Consider the following 19,018-nt stretch of genomic DNA (forward strand, 5'->3'; position numbering starts at 1 on the left):
CCAATTCTTAAAAAAATAAAGGAGTGGATTATATTTATTACTAACACGTTAGACGTTAGATATTTTTACGGTAAAAAAAATATGTTAGATATTTTATTTTATATCACAAACACGTTAGAGAGTGAACATTTAAATATTACTAGCACTCCTCTTAGTTTAAGTTATTGTAAAACTTTATTTCTCACACTACACTACAAGAAAACATAATATTACTGACCAAACTTATTGAGTGCTTTTAGCCCTCAGTAATGCATTTGTGGGTTATTGAAGGCTATGAGCCGTCAGTATTGCTTCTTGAAGAACGAAATAATTTAAAACGGTACTATTACGCATTAGTGACGGTGTCAGGCCGTCAGTAATGCATGCGAAATTAAGACGGTGCCAGGCCGTCAGTAAATATATAGCCGTTGCGCAATTAAGACGGTCCTGGGCCGTCAGTAATGCAGACAGCAATTACGACGGTCCCAGGCCGTCAGTAATATTTTGAACGTTACGCATTTATGACGGATTATGGCCGTCAGTAATGTGTATTTGAATTTTAAATTCCAACGGTTGTATATTACTACTCCTATATATTACTACTCCTTCACTTCATTTTTTCATTTCCATTCTCTCTCTAAATTTTCTCTAACTTCTCTCTTAAATTTTCTCTAATTTCATACTTTCAACTTAATCTCCATACAAAAAGTGGTAAGTGTTTGTGTTTTACTTTTACGAATTTAAAATTTTTGTTTTGTTATTTAAATGTATATGTTCTAATATTTGTTGTTTACCATTTTTAATAGCAAGTCTTATTCTCGTGAGGGGCGGAGTTCGTGGGCTAGGTGCGCGCCAAGTAAGAATCTACTCGGCACCCAAGTAAGTAACGTAATTTTAATTTATATAGTGATAGTTTTTTTTTACCGTATACTTAGTAATAGTTATTAATTAATACTTTGTAATTTGTTACTAATATTTTCTTATCACTATGTATAAAAGTTATTGTTTTTGTAAAAAAAATTAAAAAAATATATTTAATTTTGTTTATTTCGAAAACAGAATTATTTTTTTTAAATAAGTATTTTTTTTTTCAAAAAAACAGTATATTTATATTCTTTTTTTAAAAAACGAATTTTTTAAAAAAAAAATTTAAAAAAGAAATTTTTTAACAGTTTGTGTATTTTTAAAAAAGTAATGTAATTTTCATTTCTCCATCTAAAAAGTGGTAAGTGTTTGTGTTTTACTTTTAAAGTTAAAATTTTTACTTTGTTATTTAAATGTATATGTTCTAATATTTTGTTGTTTACAATTTTTATTAGCAAATTCTCGTGGTCATCGGAGGTCGTGGGTTAGGAGCGGAGTTTGTGGTTAGGAGCGCGCGCCAAGTAAGACTCTACCCGGCACCCAAGTAAGTAATATATGTAATTTTAATTTATAATATTTAGTGATAGTTTTATTTTTACCGTACACTTAGAAATAGTTACTAGCATTTTATTATTACTATGTATTTAAAAAAAGAAAAACAATTATATTTTAAAAAATTATAATATATATGTTAAAAAGTCGGTAGTTTTGTCAACTAAAAAACTTAGTATTTTTTAGATTTAATAAACCATAAACTTTAAAAATAAAATGTTAAAAGTTTATATGTTATTGTTGAGTAGACATATATATATGTCCAAAATACTTTTGAAAAATAAAGTAATAAATTTAATACATATATTGATCTAATTATATATTAATTAAACTACGCAGATATGGATTTTACCAATCGTAATTGGATGTACGATAGACATAATCCTGGAAAGAGGGGCCGGGTTAAAGAGGAATTTAAAATAGGGGTCGAAATGTTTATCAATACAGTAAAATATAATGACATTGTGATACGTGAAGGGGGAATTAGATGTCCGTGTGTACTTTGTCGATGTACAAGAATACGGAGCGAAGATGAAATTAGGTCTCATTTATATAAAAAGGGATTCCAACCTAATTATTGGGTTTGGTCAAGTCATGGCGAGGGATGTTCCACGACTGTTCCCGTGAATCAAAATCGTGCTTCAAGCAGTGTTTTTCAGCCCGTTGTTGTTCCCGAATATTATCATCAGCATTATGATCCGTTTAATGAGATGGACAATATGATAACTAATGCCCTTGGGTTTAATACGCCGATTTATGTGCCAAATGATGTCGACGACCCTGCTGATGATGAATATGACGCTGATGTTAACGTCGAGAGACCAAATGAGGAAGCCCAGCGATTTTTTGATCTTTTGAAAGAGACAAATACACCGTTGTGTGAAGGCTCTCGAGACTCAAAGTTAACGGTGTGTATTAGACTTTTGGGTATCAAGTCTGAATGTCTTGTTTCAGAATACACCATGGACTTGATAACGAAACTGATGTTGGATATAACAATAGACCGTCCTCTTGATTTGCCAAAAAATTATTACGAAGCAAGACAATTGAATCCGCTTGCATTTAGTTCTTTACCCCAACATGTATTGAATCCGCTTATTGAAATCAGTCAATTTTTCAAGAATTTGTGTTCGACAACGCTAAGAGAGGCTGATCTCATCAAGATGGAAAATGACATTCCACTGATCTTGTGTAAGTTGGAGAGAATATTTCCTCCTGCCTTGTTTGATTCTATGGAGCATGTTGTGGTGCATCTTGCATACGAGGCTAGACTTGGTGGGCCGGTTCAATATAGATGGATGTACCCGTTCGAAAGGTTCATGGGTTATGCAAAACGTGCCGTGAAAAACAAAGCTAGGGTCGAAGGCTCAATTTGTGCAACATACTTACACCGCGAAACAATTTACTTTTGTTCGCATTACTTCAAAGACACGTTGTCATCAAGCCATATTCGCAATGAAACTGAAACATCTCGGCCTGTGAGAATTCACCCATTAAACATGTCAATATTCAGCTTGCCTGGTCGTAATGGTGGTGGTGAGAAAGTGTTGTATCCTGGTGACAAAGTTCTCTATTCGGCGCATGTTCACTTGCTGATTAATTGCAATGAAGTCGAGCCATATTTACAGTGAGTATTTTTAATTAGTTAATAAATAATTATTTATTCCAATTAAGTTTGCTTATAACTAACGATATTTAATAACTTAGGATGTTTTTAACACAACATACTTCTGCTCAAATCAATTCGCAATTTCCAGCATGGTTCAAAGAATACATGTACCAACAAACACCCGCAACTCGTGTCATACAACACTTGAGAAACTTATCTGATGGCCCAAAGTCAACCGTTAAACAATGGCACACCTACTTTGTCAATGGTTACAGATTTGAGACACACAGTTGGAGTGAAGGAAAAACAACAGTAAACAGTGGAGTGTGTATGAAAGGTGTGACTGAAAATGGTGAAGGAGATTTTTACGGTGTCATTGAGAACATATTTGAAATCGAATACAATTACCTTGATTACAAGAAAACAGTCGTGTTGTTTTACTGTAAATGGTTTGATCCTTCAAATAGAGGTACCAGATATGATTCAAAGACTAATACCGTGGACATAAAAATGAACAAACATTATCCATTGTATGATCCGTTTGCTATGGCTCATAACGTCAGACAAGTTCACTATGTCCCTTATCCATCGACTACAAGGGATAAGCGAGGTTGGTGTGCCGCAATAACATCAAAACCAAGGGGTCTGATTGAAAAAAATGAGATAGATGAACGTGAAGATGAACCATATCAGGAAGATGAGATGTCCAATGTTGATGATGTCATTGCAGTTGAAACTTTTAATCAACTTTGTGTACAAGAAGAAGCCGAAGAAGTACCTTCTGATGGTGATGTTGATGAAGAGGACGTCGAAGCTAATGGTGATGATGAAGGCAGTGATGATGAAGATGTATCAGATTGGGATGACAATTAATTTTATAATATAGTTATCCGCGTTGTAATAATATTAATCGTTGTACTTGAATATTTGTTTTTATAATATAGTTATCAGATTGGGAATATTTGTTTTTGTCATGTATTTCTTAATTATATAAATATATTTGTCATGTATTTCTTAATTATATAAATATATTTGTCATATATTTTTTTATTATAGATGAATCCAGATGAAGAAAATTTCGATGATGACAATGTCGATGATGACATTGATGATGTTCCACCACCACCGGGTGTCGGACGCGGAGGACGCGGACGCGGTGGACGTAGACGTAGATTACCCCGCCGCGTTGTTCGGAATCGATGGTTGGAGGGTATGCCCAAGTCTCGAACCGTAGATGGTGTGGAAGAGGAGTACGACTCCTACGACGACGATGATGACCACGAGGACGAGGAAATTGCCGATATTGCACTTCTAGCTCCTCAAAATGAATTGTTGGTTGACCGGTATGGTAGACCCATCATCATGCCATATACCGCCACAGAGTAAGTTAATTATTATTAAGAATTTGTGTTTAATAAATTAATTGGATATATATGATTATTATTCTTAACTAATATATATATATTGTGCAGTTTGCAACCCCAAAATCCGGCGAATAAGGCAATCAATAATGCATTGAAATCCAAATTCCAGGCTCCATATCTCAACTGGACGGAGGTCAGGGCAGATGAGCGTGGATATCAACAATTTTGGAATGGCTTCAGGGTACGTTTTTATTTATAATTAATTTTTTATCCAATCAATTTTGTTACTAAACATATATTTACTAATTTATTAACAATTTTTCTTTATTTTTCGTAGTCGCAAGTAACTTGGCTAAATCACCACACAGCGGCTATTGAGGCTATATTCAACAGAAAAGCCACCAAGCGTCTGTCAACCTTACTTTTTGAAGCGCGGAAAAAGATTAAAAAGGATCCTTCAAAGCCACCACTTTGGCTCGCTGGTAACTCATACCCTATGTTGTGCCTCAGATGGGAAGAGGAAGAGTATAAGGCAAAGTGTATAAAGAACAAAGCCAACAGAAATACCGATGAAGCCAATCGTGCGTGCGTACACTCTGGAGGGTCGAAATCTGCCGGAACGCTTCGTCTTGAGTTCATTCAACAATTTGGTCGTCCACCCACCTTTATGGAAATGAATGACATGATGCACAAGTATGCAGATTCCGGTGAATGGACGGGGGCAAGGGCGCAAGAAGTTTCGGTAAGTATTTATATATATTATTTATTATTTATTTCTTATAACATTATTTTTTAAACATTATAATTATTTTTAATATTATAATTAATTAATTATAATTATTTTTTAATTTATTGTAGAGGTTGACGCAAATTTGGGCTGAAGAATATAATGCAAGCCAACTACGACTACCACCTCATAGGCGAGATAATGAGGAGGTTCGTCGAAACAAGCTGTCATTGGCTTTTGTTAAGAATGCTGGTGGTGCGACTCGAGGTCGCAAATTCGCTGCTGGGTGTACATCTTCTTTATATGCAAGTGACCCAACTGGTTTGAGAGATGTCACTTACACATCTTCATCTTCATCTAGTATGTAACGACCCGATTTTTAGTAAATCGATATTTTATATATTTGCATATATTTTGGGTTAGTGTTAAATATTTATTTACGCGACGTATAATTATTTATCGCGAACATAAGTTTGTGAGCGAAACCTTTGTCGTGTTAGTGGGCTTGGGGCGTGTGAGAGCTTAATGGGCCTAAGCCATTGGGCTTGGTTCATGACAATAGAGAGTGGTATAAGTAGCAAGTCAAACCAAGGAATAGTCTCATAACTTGTTTTTCATGAGAAGTTGAAGGTTGTGAGCTTAGAAGCAAGAACCCTAGGAGAGCTAGAAGAACACGAGCAAGGAGAAGAGATTTAGAGGCCAAGAATCATCATTCAATCTAAGGTGAGAGTGGTTAAGCATAAGCTTGGGTGATCCAAGAGAGGGGAGGTGTCTAGCCTCCATTCCTGAACTCTCTCATCCAATTTCTTTGGGGTTTGGGTGAAGTTTCTTTATCATAAACATGTCTTTTCATCTTAGTATGCTTAATGAACATCTAGGAGGGAATATTTATATGTTTGATGATGGTTTTGCATGTTTATGCAACTTTGCTTATTTTGCAAGAAATTGACATGATTTTGTATGTGTGATGTGTTTTGGTGTTTTTGAATGTTAATACATGTATATATGTATGGTATATACATGATTGATCACTTGTTATGCATTTATAACATGTCTAGATGTATTTTTGAGTGGATTCAAGGTTAAACCGCCTTATTGAAACTCAAGAACAGATATTTTTCTGGTGTAGTTCGCTAAGCGACCAGGAGTTCGCTGTAGCGAACAGGTTCGCTGAAGCTCGCCAATGCTCGCCATGAGCAGGTGACTTCCTGGTGTGGTTCGCCATGTCTCGCTAAGCCCTCGCTTAGCGAAGGCCTCTGTGACAGCAATTTTTGCTAATGTTGTAAAGTGTGTGTATCCATGTATTTGGTTTCGTTTTGGTTTGGAATTATTATATGTTTAATAATTGTGTTGTGTGATGGCATTTATATAAAATGTCAAAGAAGTATATGTATTTTATATATCGGGTTGTCCGATAAAGAAGAATATCAGTTTGTCTGATAAAGAAGTTTAATGGATTATGTTATCCATGTAGTGAGCAGTAGCTTCGTGCTAAGTGATTATCATATGTTTGGTAAATGCATGGCATTCATAAATTCATGCATTATTTAGGGATATCAGACTTGTCTGATAAAGAAGGATATTGGACTTGTCCAATAAAGAAGAATATCAATGGTAAGTTCCTTGATAAAGAAGATGGTACCACATGCATTAGTCGTGTCTAGGTTGGCATGACATTGAATGTTTGGCATTAGTCGCATTTGAGTAAATGTGCAATTATGTGTTATGTGTTATGTGAGTTCTTGGTGTTGTCCGAGACGACGTGAAACTATCTGGTTGTGTATTTGTGAGTATGAGTTATCTGGTTGTGTATTTGTGAGTATGTGTTACCTGGTGTATTGCTTATTGAGGCATGTGTGTGAGTTAGTAATACGTGATAGGTTGAATATAGGTGCGTTTCTATATTCGTATGTATGTGATTATGTTTACTAACTCTCTACCTAATTGTTATGTGCTGGACCTTTGGGGGTTCAGGTATTCAGGTCGTGGTTTCGATCGAGCTTTAGCTGCAGATCGTTTTGGTGTGGAGCACTTTTGGTGAGGAGCTAGTGTAGGCTACCTTTGTATAGTTTAGTTTGGTTGTGATGTATATTAGTGCTCTGGTAGTTTGTAACATCGAGTCGGGGATCGTTTGTATTCCGTCGTATATCGATGCGAACATCTTAACTTATGTTTTATGTTAATGAATTATCTTTTGAACTATTTTGTTCATTGCTTTGAAAATCATTTATGTTATGTTTTCCGCTGCGACGTTTCGTGTCATGTGCACGATCGTTTTGTAAATGTTTTCCGTAGCGCTCCGGCTACTTATCTTTAAGAAGTTTTTAAGATCACGTTTTTAAGGGTAGTTAGTTCGGGGTGTTACAATAGTTGGTATCAGAGCAGGTCGGTTCATGTGAGCCATTAGGATTTTCTTTCTCTTGTATGAAGCATGTGTTGGGTACACTGTTAATACATTCTAACGTCGAGTTGTGATTCGTTCAGGAATCATGGCTGCTGCTAGGACCAACGCTCAGATTGCACAAGCTTTGACTGCTTTGACTACATTGGTGGTAAGGGATAATGACCCGGGAAGGGATAGTGAGAAAAGATTGGAAAGGTTTATGTCGCATAAACCAACTCTGTTTACCGGAGGCTATAACCCGGAGGGGGCTATCAAGTGGTTAGATGAGGTTGAGATCATCTTTGAAGCAATGGGTTGTTCTGAGGAGAACAAGACTACTTTGGGAACTTATGCCCTTAGAGAGGAGGCAATCGTTTGGTGGAGGAATGTGAGACTCAGGATAGGAGTGGACGGTGTTGCCATCGTTTGGGAAACTTTCAAAAGGGAATTTTTAAGGAAGTACTTTCCGGCTGATGTGAAGAACAAGAAAGTGATCGAGTTCATGGAGCTCAAGCAAGGAAATTTATCGGTCGCCGAGTATTCGGCTAAGTTTGAAGCTTTGTGTGTGTTTAGTCCACACTACAACACGGTGGAAGCCGAAGAGGATAAGTGTGTCAAGTTCGAGAGTGGACTTCGTCCGAATATCAAGCTTTTGATTGGATTTTCTGAAATCAGGGATTTTTCGACCCTTATGACCAAGGCAAGGATTTGTGATGAAGATAGCAAAGCCAAGACCAACTACTATAAGGCTCTGAATGATAGGAAAGGAAAAGGTTTGGATCGTGGTAAGCCGTATGAGAACAAGGGCAATGGAAGTGGAAGTTGTTACAAATGTGGAGAGCGGGGTCATATGTCATATGATTGCCCGAGGAAAAGCGACAAGTGTTTCAGTTGTGGACAGTTTGGGCACAAGGCCGATGCTTGTCGGGTGAAAGTGTTTTGTTTCAATTGTGGCGAGGAAGGTCACAAGAGTCCGGTATGCAAGAAACCGAAGATGCCGCGTTGAGGGTTCGTTCTCCGCTTTATCTCTTAGGTAATTTCGAGGGCGAAATTCTTTTAAGGGGGGTAGAGTTGTAACGACCCGATTTTTAGTAAATCGATATTTTATATATTTGCATATATTTTGGGTTAGTGTTAAATATTTATTTACGCGACGTATAATTATTTATCGCGAACATAAGTTTGTGAGCGAAACCTTTGTCGTGTTAGTGGGCTTGGGGCGTGTGAGAGCTTAATGGGCCTAAGCCATTGGGCTTGGTTCATGACAATAGAGAGTGGTATAAGTAGCAAGTCAAACCAAGGAATAGTCTCATAACTTGTTTTTCATGAGAAGTTGAAGGTTGTGAGCTTAGAAGCAAGAACCCTAGGAGAGCTAGAAGAACACGAGCAAGGAGAAGAGATTTAGAGGCCAAGAATCATCATTCAATCTAAGGTGAGAGTGGTTAAGCATAAGCTTGGGTGATCCAAGAGAGGGGAGGTGTCTAGCCTCCATTCCTGAACTCTCTCATCCAATTTCTTTGGGGTTTGGGTGAAGTTTCTTTATCATAAACATGTCTTTTCATCTTAGTATGCTTAATGAACATCTAGGAGGGAATATGTATATGTTTGATGATGGTTTTGCATGTTTATGCAACTTTGCTTATTTTGCAAGAAATTGACATGATTTTGTATGTGTGATGTGTTTTGGTGTTTTTGAATGTTAATACATGTATATATGTATGGTATATACATGATTGATCACTTGTTATGCATTTATAACATGTCTAGATGTATTTTTGAGTGGATTCAAGGTTAAACCGCCTTATTGAAACTCAAGAACAGATATTTTTCTGGTGTAGTTCGCTAAGCGACCAGGAGTTCGCTGTAGCGAACAGGTTCGCTGAAGCTCGCCAATGCTCGCCATGAGCAGGTGACTTCCTGGTGTGGTTCGCCATGTCTCGCTAAGCCCTCGCTTAGCGAAGGCCTCTGTGACAGCAATTTTTGCTAATGTTGTAAAGTGTGTGTATCCATGTATTTGGTTTCGTTTTGGTTTGGAATTATTATATGTTTAATAATTGTGTTGTGTGATGGCATTTATATAAAATGTCAAAGAAGTATATGTATTTTATATATCGGGTTGTCCGATAAAGAAGAATATCAGTTTGTCTGATAAAGAAGTTTAATGGATTATGTTATCCATGTAGTGAGCAGTAGCTTCGTGCTAAGTGATTATCATATGTTTGGTAAATGCATGGCATTCATAAATTCATGCATTATTTAGGGATATCAGACTTGTCTGATAAAGAAGGATATTGGACTTGTCCAATAAAGAAGAATATCAATGGTAAGTTCCTTGATAAAGAAGATGGTACCACATGCATTAGTCGTGTCTAGGTTGGCATGACATTGAATGTTTGGCATTAGTCGCATTTGAGTAAATGTGCAATTATGTGTTATGTGTTATGTGAGTTCTTGGTGTTGTCCGAGACGACGTGAAACTATCTGGTTGTGTATTTGTGAGTATGAGTTATCTGGTTGTGTATTTGTGAGTATGTGTTACCTGGTGTATTGCTTATTGAGGCATGTGTGTGAGTTAGTAATACGTGATAGGTTGAATATAGGTGCGTTTCTATATTCGTATGTATGTGATTATGTTTACTAACTCTCTACCTAATTGTTATGTGCTGGACCTTTGGGGGTTCAGGTATTCAGGTCGTGGTTTCGATCGAGCTTTAGCTGCAGATCGTTTTGGTGTGGAGCACTTTTGGTGAGGAGCTAGTGTAGGCTACCTTTGTATAGTTTAGTTTGGTTGTGATGTATATTAGTGCTCTGGTAGTTTGTAACATCGAGTCGGGGATCGTTTGTATTCCGTCGTATATCGATGCGAACATCTTAACTTATGTTTTATGTTAATGAATTATCTTTTGAACTATTTTGTTCATTGCTTTGAAAATCATTTATGTTATGTTTTCCGCTGCGACGTTTCGTGTCATGTGCACGATCGTTTTGTAAATGTTTTCCGTAGCGCTCCGGCTACTTATCTTTAAGAAGTTTTTAAGATCACGTTTTTAAGGGTAGTTAGTTCGGGGTGTTACATAGTACAGGACGCTCTCGTCCAACTCAAAGAGAGGAAACCGATGATGAGTATGAAGCGCGAATGAGGGCCACGTATCGGGAAGAATTCCGCGAAGAGTACGAAGCAACATTTAATGAGCGGGTGGACCAACGGGTCCAACATGTATTGCAGGAATTCTTTGCGCAGCAGAGGGCGCCGGCGCCGGCGGGGGTTGGATCATCATCTCAGGGATCGGCACGACAAAATCAAAATGCCGGTGAACAAGAATATCGACCGGATTTGAATAGCATGGTCAATTTGAATCAGCTGCCGGAGTACCGAGAGGGTGATCCAGTACTGAGTATGAGCATAGAGGATATGAGTCAAATGCTTAATGAACCAATTCATTTACAATTTTTTGATCCTGTTGGGCAAACAAGTGGAAGCAGTAGTGGCGGAAGCGGTAGAAATAATCAACAAACTGCTTTCACCGAATTCCATCGACAGAGATCATCAAATCCATATCAACAAGACTTCATAATCCCACATGACAACCCCAATCAACCCCAAGACAACTTCTTCCCGAATCAAGCCAGCTTTGATCCTAATCAAGCCCCAATTAACTTCGTTCATAGGCCTGTGGCACGACCTCCGCGAACGTCACTCCCCGGAGTCGTATTAAATGAGGGAGGTAGAGGCCGAGGCCGAGGAAGGTCGCGTCAGCCAACATACAGTGGCAAGGGGAAGCGACCACTATATCAGCCGCCTGACCAACCTTGATGTGTAATTTTAATAATCTGTTGTTGACTTAATTATTTGTATAACATAACGACAATTTATATTATGTTTAATTGTTTTCTTTTTGTAATGACAATATTATCATTATGTTTAATTATGCTTATGTTAACTATTTTTATTATGCTTTTTATTAAATTTTAATATTTTTTTGTAAAAATAAAATTATATTTAATATTTTTTAATTATTTATTATGCAGTATATTTTTTTAAAAAAACTAAATTATTAAAACTAGAATTTTTTTTAAAAAAATTAATAATTTAATTATTTAAAAACCAATATTAATATTGATTTTTAAATAATTAAATTATTAATTTTTTTTTTAATGCGTTAACAATACTGACGGCTGCAGGCCGTCACAAATGGGATGAGCAATACTGACGGCTGCAGGCCGTCATAAATGAGTAAGTCTTTTGATTGTGACCGTTGGGCATTATTGACGGCTCCAGGCCGTCAGTAACGTTATTGACGGTCCTGGGCCGTCAGTAAACATTACTGGCGAGCTAATTGCAGAGGGCCCAAGGCCGTCAGTAATGCATGCATTTTAGACGAAATTTGTGCATTACTGAGGGCTTTTGGCCGCCAGTAAATGCATGTTTTCTTGTAGTGTCATCATTAAAAGACACGAGTTTCTTCATAAATAGATACTATTCCATCCCAAAATATAAGCAAAAGGAGGTCAACAAAAGTGAATGTATCTGGACTAAATTTTAAACCAAATACTTCAACTTTCATTGACCAATTTTTGCTTATATTTTGGGACGGAGGGAGTACTTTAGAGGCAGAAAATACAATATCCGAAAATCATATTTGAGTCAAAGTTCTACCTAAAATATCTCAAGTCATTTCTTCATTTTTCTATAGTGCACATGAATAAATAGAAGAAACTTTATTCTACAAAATATCATTTATCGATATAGTTGACATGAATGTGCAATCTATGTCCAGGTTAATTTCCAAAGTATCATGAAGGGATTCACGGTTTACCTATTTACATCCAATTTGTATAAACTGGTTATGGTGAATCAAACTTAAAACATAGTGTGATGTTCACACTTTGGAATTTATGTGCAGCTAATTTCATCATACTCATCTTTATTTTCTTTTTGTTCAAGTTATTTGCGGCAGAACTCAACACAAAATTTAACAATCTTTAGGCTTAACTTTTGATTTATTTGTTATTAATTAACTTTAAGGGAGAGATGAGCGCTCTTAAACTCTTTCATATATATATGACTATGGTTAAAGCTTGAAAATAGCACTACTATAATCCTTAATTATGGAACTATAAAATCGAGGTTCAAGAATTATAAAAATTTGTTCTTAATTAAGGAGGAAGGGACCTTGAAATTAATAGATTGGTCGTGAAGATCCGAATCTATGTAAATGGGTTGTGAGAACCCGCTAGAGGTTGATCGTGGTGAATAGGAATGTCAATCTGCATCGGTCAGAGCGGATTTCTATGTGGATTGTCCCGTTCAGAGCTTTGAAAACGGGGAGTTTTTCCTCGTAGGGACGAGGATGAAGGCAAAAACTCCCCCGCGGGCACTTTGGGGCGGGGACTAGGGAAGAAGCATCTGTCTCCGTGAATTCCCCGAATTGAATCCGTCTATATATACTTAACTATGAATTTTTGCATGATTATGCATATTTTGTTATACATTATGGAATATTTTGGCTATTAGTTTTTGTATGATTATTAGTAGGCAAATGTTATTGCATTGTTTTTTTTGTTTATGAATGGATTATCTGTTGTTTTGATCATTAAAAAAAAAGGCAAAATTACACTACATGTTATCTTATTTTTTTGTAACACTTTGGTCCTTTATCTTTTTTTTGTAACACTTTGGTCCTTTATCTTTTATTTGTAACACTTTAGTCTTTTATTTTTTTTATTTGTAACACTTTAGTCCCTCTTTTTGTAACACTTTGGTCCTTTATCTTTTTTTATTTGTAACACTTTGGTCATTTATTTTTTATAAATAAATAAGATAAGGAGTAAAATGTTACAAAAAAGAAAGATAAAGGACCAAATTGTTACAAAAAAAAGATAAAGGACCAAAGTGTTACAAAAAAATAAGATAAAGGACCTGTAGTGTAATTTTGCCAAAAAAAAAAGCTGCAAAATATTTGTTTTCTTAATAAAAAAGGAAAAATTAACGTCATACTACTATCATAACTAGTCATCATGTCCGTGCGTTCGCACGGGTCAAAAAATGTAGATCAATTATATTATATCTCTTTGGGCTAATAAACAAAGTAGTAATTCATACGCGTTGAAACCAAAATATTTATTGTTTAATTTATTTTCACCAACTTACATAAACATAAAAGTACAAACAATCCTACAAATTGCGGAAAATTTCTTTATAAACTACATTTGAAGTAGTATTTGTAAGGTTGCCGTTATCATCAACGACTAAAATTTTCAAACCATTTCTCGATGTGACTCTTGACGCAGCAACATATAACTGACTATGTGAGAATATTGATTGCAGAAGATACACTCCAACATTTTTCAGTGACAGACTCTGACTCTTGTTAATAGTCATGACAAATGAAATAGCGATATGAAGCCGACGTTGAAATTTGAAAGGAATTTTGACGTCAGATGGTGTTAAGGAAAATCTGGGAATAAAAACTTTGTCGCCTATATTGCTTCTTGATATTATCGTTCCTTCTATAATAAATTGTCCCATCTTTATAACAATCAACCGAGTTCCATGGCACAACCCATGAGCTTGATCCATGTTTCTCAATAATATAACTGGAATTCCAATTTTCAATTTTAACTTGTGATTGGAAGGCCTGAACATGCAATTGTATTTAAAAATTCGGGAGTGTGTATATCATCCGGCCTATCGAAACCAGAGTTATCATTATTTGGAGAATCGTAGCTCAAATATAATTTCTTTTCACCGTCTATCAATGACAACATGTACTCATTAATCAAGTCAACAATTGAATTTTTTGTAGTCAATATGGTTGTATCCTGAAAAAATAAATTTATATCACAATTGATTGATATGCCTTAGTGCTTGAAATGCTTTATTCTAAGCAATTATCCGGGTTCAATTCCCATGATTGACAAATATCTAATATTTTATAAAAGCTACGTGAAAAAGTTCTCTCATAATCTGCAAAGCAAATTAGGGTTAACCTAGTTGCATATTACAACCATTAGAAATAAGAAAGATATACGGATCCACATTATAACCATTAACGTGAGTCAAAGATTTGTACCAAATTGTAATATTGCTATATGCTTAACACTTTGAGGACATAATTTATATTACAATTGATTGATATGTCATAGTAGTTGAAATGCTTTATTCTAAGCAAGTGATCCAAGTTCGATTTACATGGTTGACAAATTTCTAATTTTTTTTAATAAAACTACGTGAAAAAGTTCTCGTCTAAACTGCAAAACAAATTAGGGTTAACCTAGTTGCATATTACAATCATTAGAAATAAGAAAGAACCATTAAAAATAAGAAAGATTTTGACCAAAAAATATAAAATTTTTGTTAATATTCGACTTCTGTGGATCTCCGCGGATACCGTGGGGATCTGTGAGAATGATGACAAACATTTCTCCGTGACGGGGATCGAGGACGGAGAATAAATTTAGGGAGCGGGGAAGCTTCCTCTGCACATTCCCGGCCACCTGGTTGATATCTCTAATGGTGAACAATAGACACGGACAAAAACCACTCTCACATTTTGAAGATTGTGTAACTACATTTTTCATTTTTTTGCGTTATGTTCATCTTGATCTTGATGGTGGTCAAATAAATTATTTCTTTAATTCTCCCTCTAAAACTATACGAGCCTGTTTGTTTTAGTTTTTATATGAACAAACAAATCACTTTTATAAGGTTCCTTTAAAAAATGAAAAAAGAAAGAGTAGAGTATAATCTATCGTGGATCGTTAACCGCTAATACCTTTTGTATACCCAAGTTACTATCAAACTTGGATAATGCACCTTCTGGATTATTTTTTTATATATGGTATTCATGATTTTTTATTGGTATGAATTCTCTGATTTTTAGAGCCGATAATCTAAAATTCGGCTACGAAATAAGTAAAATATAACTAAAAATTATTTTTATCAAGAATTAAATTTGACTTATCCAAAATAATTCATTTTAAAGAAAATTTATTAACTATTTATTTGAATATTTTACTTATATTCACGTTGCTTTTACCTTTTTATGACACACATGTTGTTTTTACTATTACTATAGTAAACGGAGTATACACTAATGTTATTTAAAAACATATTTCTAATAAGAATGTAATAAAACTAAACTTTTAATTTTTTTAAATATTTTTTGTATGTTTCAATAACCGTATTATGATTATGAGTAAAGATAATATAATGTCGTATTTTTGTTTAGTTTTTTAAATGTTGATATAACATTGCTTTTATATTTTTTTTTTTGAAGGAAACATTGCTTTTATATATCACCTGAAAAATGTGCTAAAGGTACGGAAGACCACCTAATTGGAAGAAAATGATGCGATGAAAAAAAAAAGAAAACTTTGTCCGATGCACTTTTTGCCACATGCCATGTGTGAGTCCTTAGAGTACAAGTTTTGTATTCACTAGAAAAAAAGTACCTCCTTCACCAGAATTTTGATACTCAAAACAACTTTGTGTTGTTAGTAAAAACTCATTTACATTTACAATAATTATAAAAGCACGCACACATGTACAGTAAGTGCACTTCCAAAGAAATGTAGGAGTACGTATTAGAGACTCCATGTATTGATTTAACTTGCATAAATTAACAATTACATACTAACTACTCAAATTCTATTATATTTTTTCTTTCCACAGTTAGGTTTCTTTAACTAGAGGTAATAATATTTGTGATATTGCCGCAAACAGTAAATATAGACTTTTTTTAGTTGAAATTTAAATATTTGATTCGTCACGTGGAGGAGATTATTTAAATATTTAGTATAAATATTGAATTGCATGATGTCTTCACCCAAAGGTTAACTAAAAGTGCAATGAATATAAGTAAATAGTTTTTCAATATTGTTAACTCTTGTATGTTTAATTACTTATATTCATTGCGCTTTTAGTTAACCTTCTAGGACAATATTGTATGTTTAACTTTTAGGACAATATAGTTTTTCAATATTGGAGTTTATTTTTAAGGAGTTGAAAGATACTAACAACATTCTCAAATAAACACATATTCTTAAATACCTAAAAAAATGAGTTTTGTTGTGTATTGGTACTTTAGAAGCAATTTATTTATTTTTTAAAAATTAAATATATAAAATTGACATGCTATTAAATTATTAGATATTAGTAATATCCAACAAAATTATAGAGTATTAGAGTATTCTTTTTTTTTAATATACTAAAAAAAAGAATAATTAAGAAAATGTTTTTTGTTCTATTATTTTTTCGCTCATTCATTATTTAACAACAAATTATTCGTGTCACCGCACCCCTTGACATTTTAGGAAAGATCCGCCACTAATGTCCCATTTTGTTTTGTCCTTGCTAGTTTACTACATTTTTTTATTGTCATTGGGTGATTTTAGTCTCGGTAAAATTTGTTTATATTATAATTAGTTCTTTAAATATGCAGACTATTTAATTTTAGTGTTTCAATACAAATGGCATAAAAAAACACACACAATTCTACAAATAGATACACCAAAAACTAAAAGCGTCTAACCCACCACCACATGAAGATCCAAGAACCCCTCAGAAAGAGGCAAGGATCAAACACCAAGATGAACAGACACTAGAGGCTTCCAATCAATCAGACCATCACGAAGACCCAACTTAACATCACGACAGACTCTATTGGTTTCAGAAAAAAATAGGGTGCATATCCCAAAATCAAGCATATTTGTAAGGTAGAATTTTTATTTTTATTTTCAAAAAAACATTAAAGATCATGCTAAAATGTGTCATAAAGACACATATTAATTAAATTATTTAAACATAATTTTTTTACATTTAAATAAAAATTAATTTTTAAAAAATTGAATATTTTCAGCATTTTACATTTTTACTCCTTAATATATACCCTTAAAATAGATGAAAATGCATATTTAAACCTAGTTATTATTACTACTGTTATTACTGCACCAAATCCTTTTCTTAGGATGCATAGACTCTATATTATTACTAATATTTTTTGAAGTACGACTAACGCATTCAGGATGAAAATTTGCTACAGTAATTTAGCACACAGTTTTCACACAGTTATCAATCTGAACCATTAATTATTGATCGGACGGTATACATTAATTCTGTGATAAATCTCTTAAAATGATCATGATCGTACGTTACAGATCGGACGGTTGTGATACATTACAGTGTGAAAACGGTGTTAAAATACACAGCAGGAAATCTGTTTCCATGCATTCAGAGTGAATTTCAATTTAAATACTCATTCTCACCAAGTCTTTTGAGAGATTCTATTGTGACAACATAATCTCTTTATCTTAAAAGCGCATTGTAAGGCAAAAGGAAAAAATGTGTAGTCTTTGTCGTGCAAATCAATTTACATGGTGCCAGAGATATGGTTGTGCTCATTTTTGCCTCTTTGACCGACTTCTATCGTCATTCTTATTTGCTATAAAGCTATTATGGTGCTCTTTTTTTTTTTTTGACGCATATTATGGTGCTCTATGATACTATATGGTTATTGAATCTGAATTGTTATATGGCTTGTGGCCACGTTTTTTAAAATCGTACACCTCTAATCATGCAATATAATTGGACCAATAATTGTTTGAATTGAATCCATGATACTGTTTGGTAAGGCATATAAACTAACTTATAGCTTTTTGAACTAACTTATAAGCTTGTTTGAAAAAAATGTGAAGTGTTTGGTAACGAGCTTCTCTAACTAGCTTATAGCGTTTTTTGAGATGCTATTTCAAGTAGCGTATGAGCTTATAGCTTATAGTTTTTTCATTTTATTTCATATTTAGCCTCATTAATTTTATTTATTTATTTTTTAAAAAATATAATAACTACCCACTAACACTTACAAAAAAAAAAACTACCCACTAACCATGTATTTTTATGTCATTTTGTACTTACAACAGCTAAATTTGCCAAACACTTTAATTTTATTCTACTAGCTTTTCAGCTATAAGCTACCAGCCATCAGCTATCAGCTATAGCCTATAAGCTAGCTTTTCAGTTATAAATTAGCTTATCAGCTATCAATTAACTTATAGCTTATTTTTACCGAACAGAACCTATATATAAGCCAATTCACCTCTGAACCACGAGAGTCAATTCTAAAGGAATGTGAACTGTATTTACGTATGTGCAATTTGGTACATAATGTTATAATTTTTATTATAATAATTTATTTTAAAGTATTATTATTATTATTTATTATGTGGCACCGTTTTATTTTCTTACCAAGTCAATATAGCCGTTCACTTTATTTGGTACATTGAACTATCTTAATTACGGACTTTCGGTTTTGTTTTTATAAAGAGGCAATTGCAACATTTAATAATTTTAATGTTGGTTGCTTGAGCTACTACTTCTTCCTCTATATAAGAAAAATTGTAATGCTATTATATAAAAAAAAAAAAATTGTAATGCATAAACGTGAAGTATCTAAGTAAGGGTGAAAAATTAACGAGCAAATATAATAATAAGTTCCCCTGAGCATCCAAAAGTAATTCGTTGAGACCTTGAAAATTCACGT

At 34.2% G+C, this 19,018-nt stretch overlaps 3 protein-coding genes across 3 annotated transcripts; all 3 read left to right on the forward strand.

Annotated features, from left to right (window-relative positions):
* Nucleotides 1-1,350: 1,350 nt before the first annotated feature.
* On the forward strand, nt 1,351-2,548 carry LOC123913446. The gene is made up of 3 exons (XM_045964194.1): nt 1,351-1,387; nt 1,735-2,432; nt 2,504-2,548. Exons 2-3 carry the CDS (start codon nt 1,737-1,739, stop codon nt 2,546-2,548), a joined length of 741 nt encoding a protein of 246 aa, XP_045820150.1. The 5' UTR covers nt 1,351-1,387; nt 1,735-1,736.
* LOC123918268 lies at nt 2,467-3,907 on the forward strand. Its single transcript, XM_045970277.1, has 2 exons — nt 2,467-3,022; nt 3,103-3,907. Exons 1-2 carry the CDS (start codon nt 2,559-2,561, stop codon nt 3,875-3,877), a joined length of 1,239 nt encoding a protein of 412 aa, XP_045826233.1. The 5' UTR covers nt 2,467-2,558; the 3' UTR covers nt 3,878-3,907.
* A 153-nt stretch (nt 3,908-4,060) lies between these two features.
* LOC123913451 lies at nt 4,061-11,292 on the forward strand. Its single transcript, XM_045964200.1, has 6 exons — nt 4,061-4,386; nt 4,477-4,609; nt 4,706-5,110; nt 5,227-5,455; nt 10,562-10,938; nt 11,020-11,292. Exons 1-6 carry the CDS (start codon nt 4,061-4,063, stop codon nt 11,290-11,292), a joined length of 1,743 nt encoding a protein of 580 aa, XP_045820156.1.
* Nucleotides 11,293-19,018: the final 7,726 nt, after the last annotated feature.

Source organism: Trifolium pratense, linkage group LG3, assembly GCF_020283565.1.
Source record: "Trifolium pratense cultivar HEN17-A07 linkage group LG3, ARS_RC_1.1, whole genome shotgun sequence".
Lineage (NCBI taxonomy): Eukaryota > Viridiplantae > Streptophyta > Magnoliopsida > Fabales > Fabaceae > Trifolium > Trifolium pratense.

Coding starts and splice junctions, on each gene's coding strand:
- LOC123918268 (XM_045970277.1), top strand. CDS start 2,559: ATGGAAAATGACATTCCACTGATCTTGTGTAAGTTGGAGAGAATATTT. Junction 3,023..3,102: donor GAAGTCGAGCCATATTTACA/GTGAGTATTTTT, acceptor TTAATAACTTAG/GATGTTTTTAACACAACATA.
- LOC123913451 (XM_045964200.1), top strand. CDS start 4,061: ATGAATCCAGATGAAGAAAATTTCGATGATGACAATGTCGATGATGAC. Junction 4,610..4,705: donor AATTTTGGAATGGCTTCAGG/GTACGTTTTTAT, acceptor TATTTTTCGTAG/TCGCAAGTAACTTGGCTAAA. Junction 5,456..10,561: donor CACATCTTCATCTTCATCTA/GTATGTAACGAC, acceptor TACATAGTACAG/GACGCTCTCGTCCAACTCAA.
- LOC123913446 (XM_045964194.1), top strand. CDS start 1,737: ATGGATTTTACCAATCGTAATTGGATGTACGATAGACATAATCCTGGA. Junction 2,433..2,503: donor TGCCAAAAAATTATTACGAA/GCAAGACAATTG, acceptor TATTGAAATCAG/TCAATTTTTCAAGAATTTGT.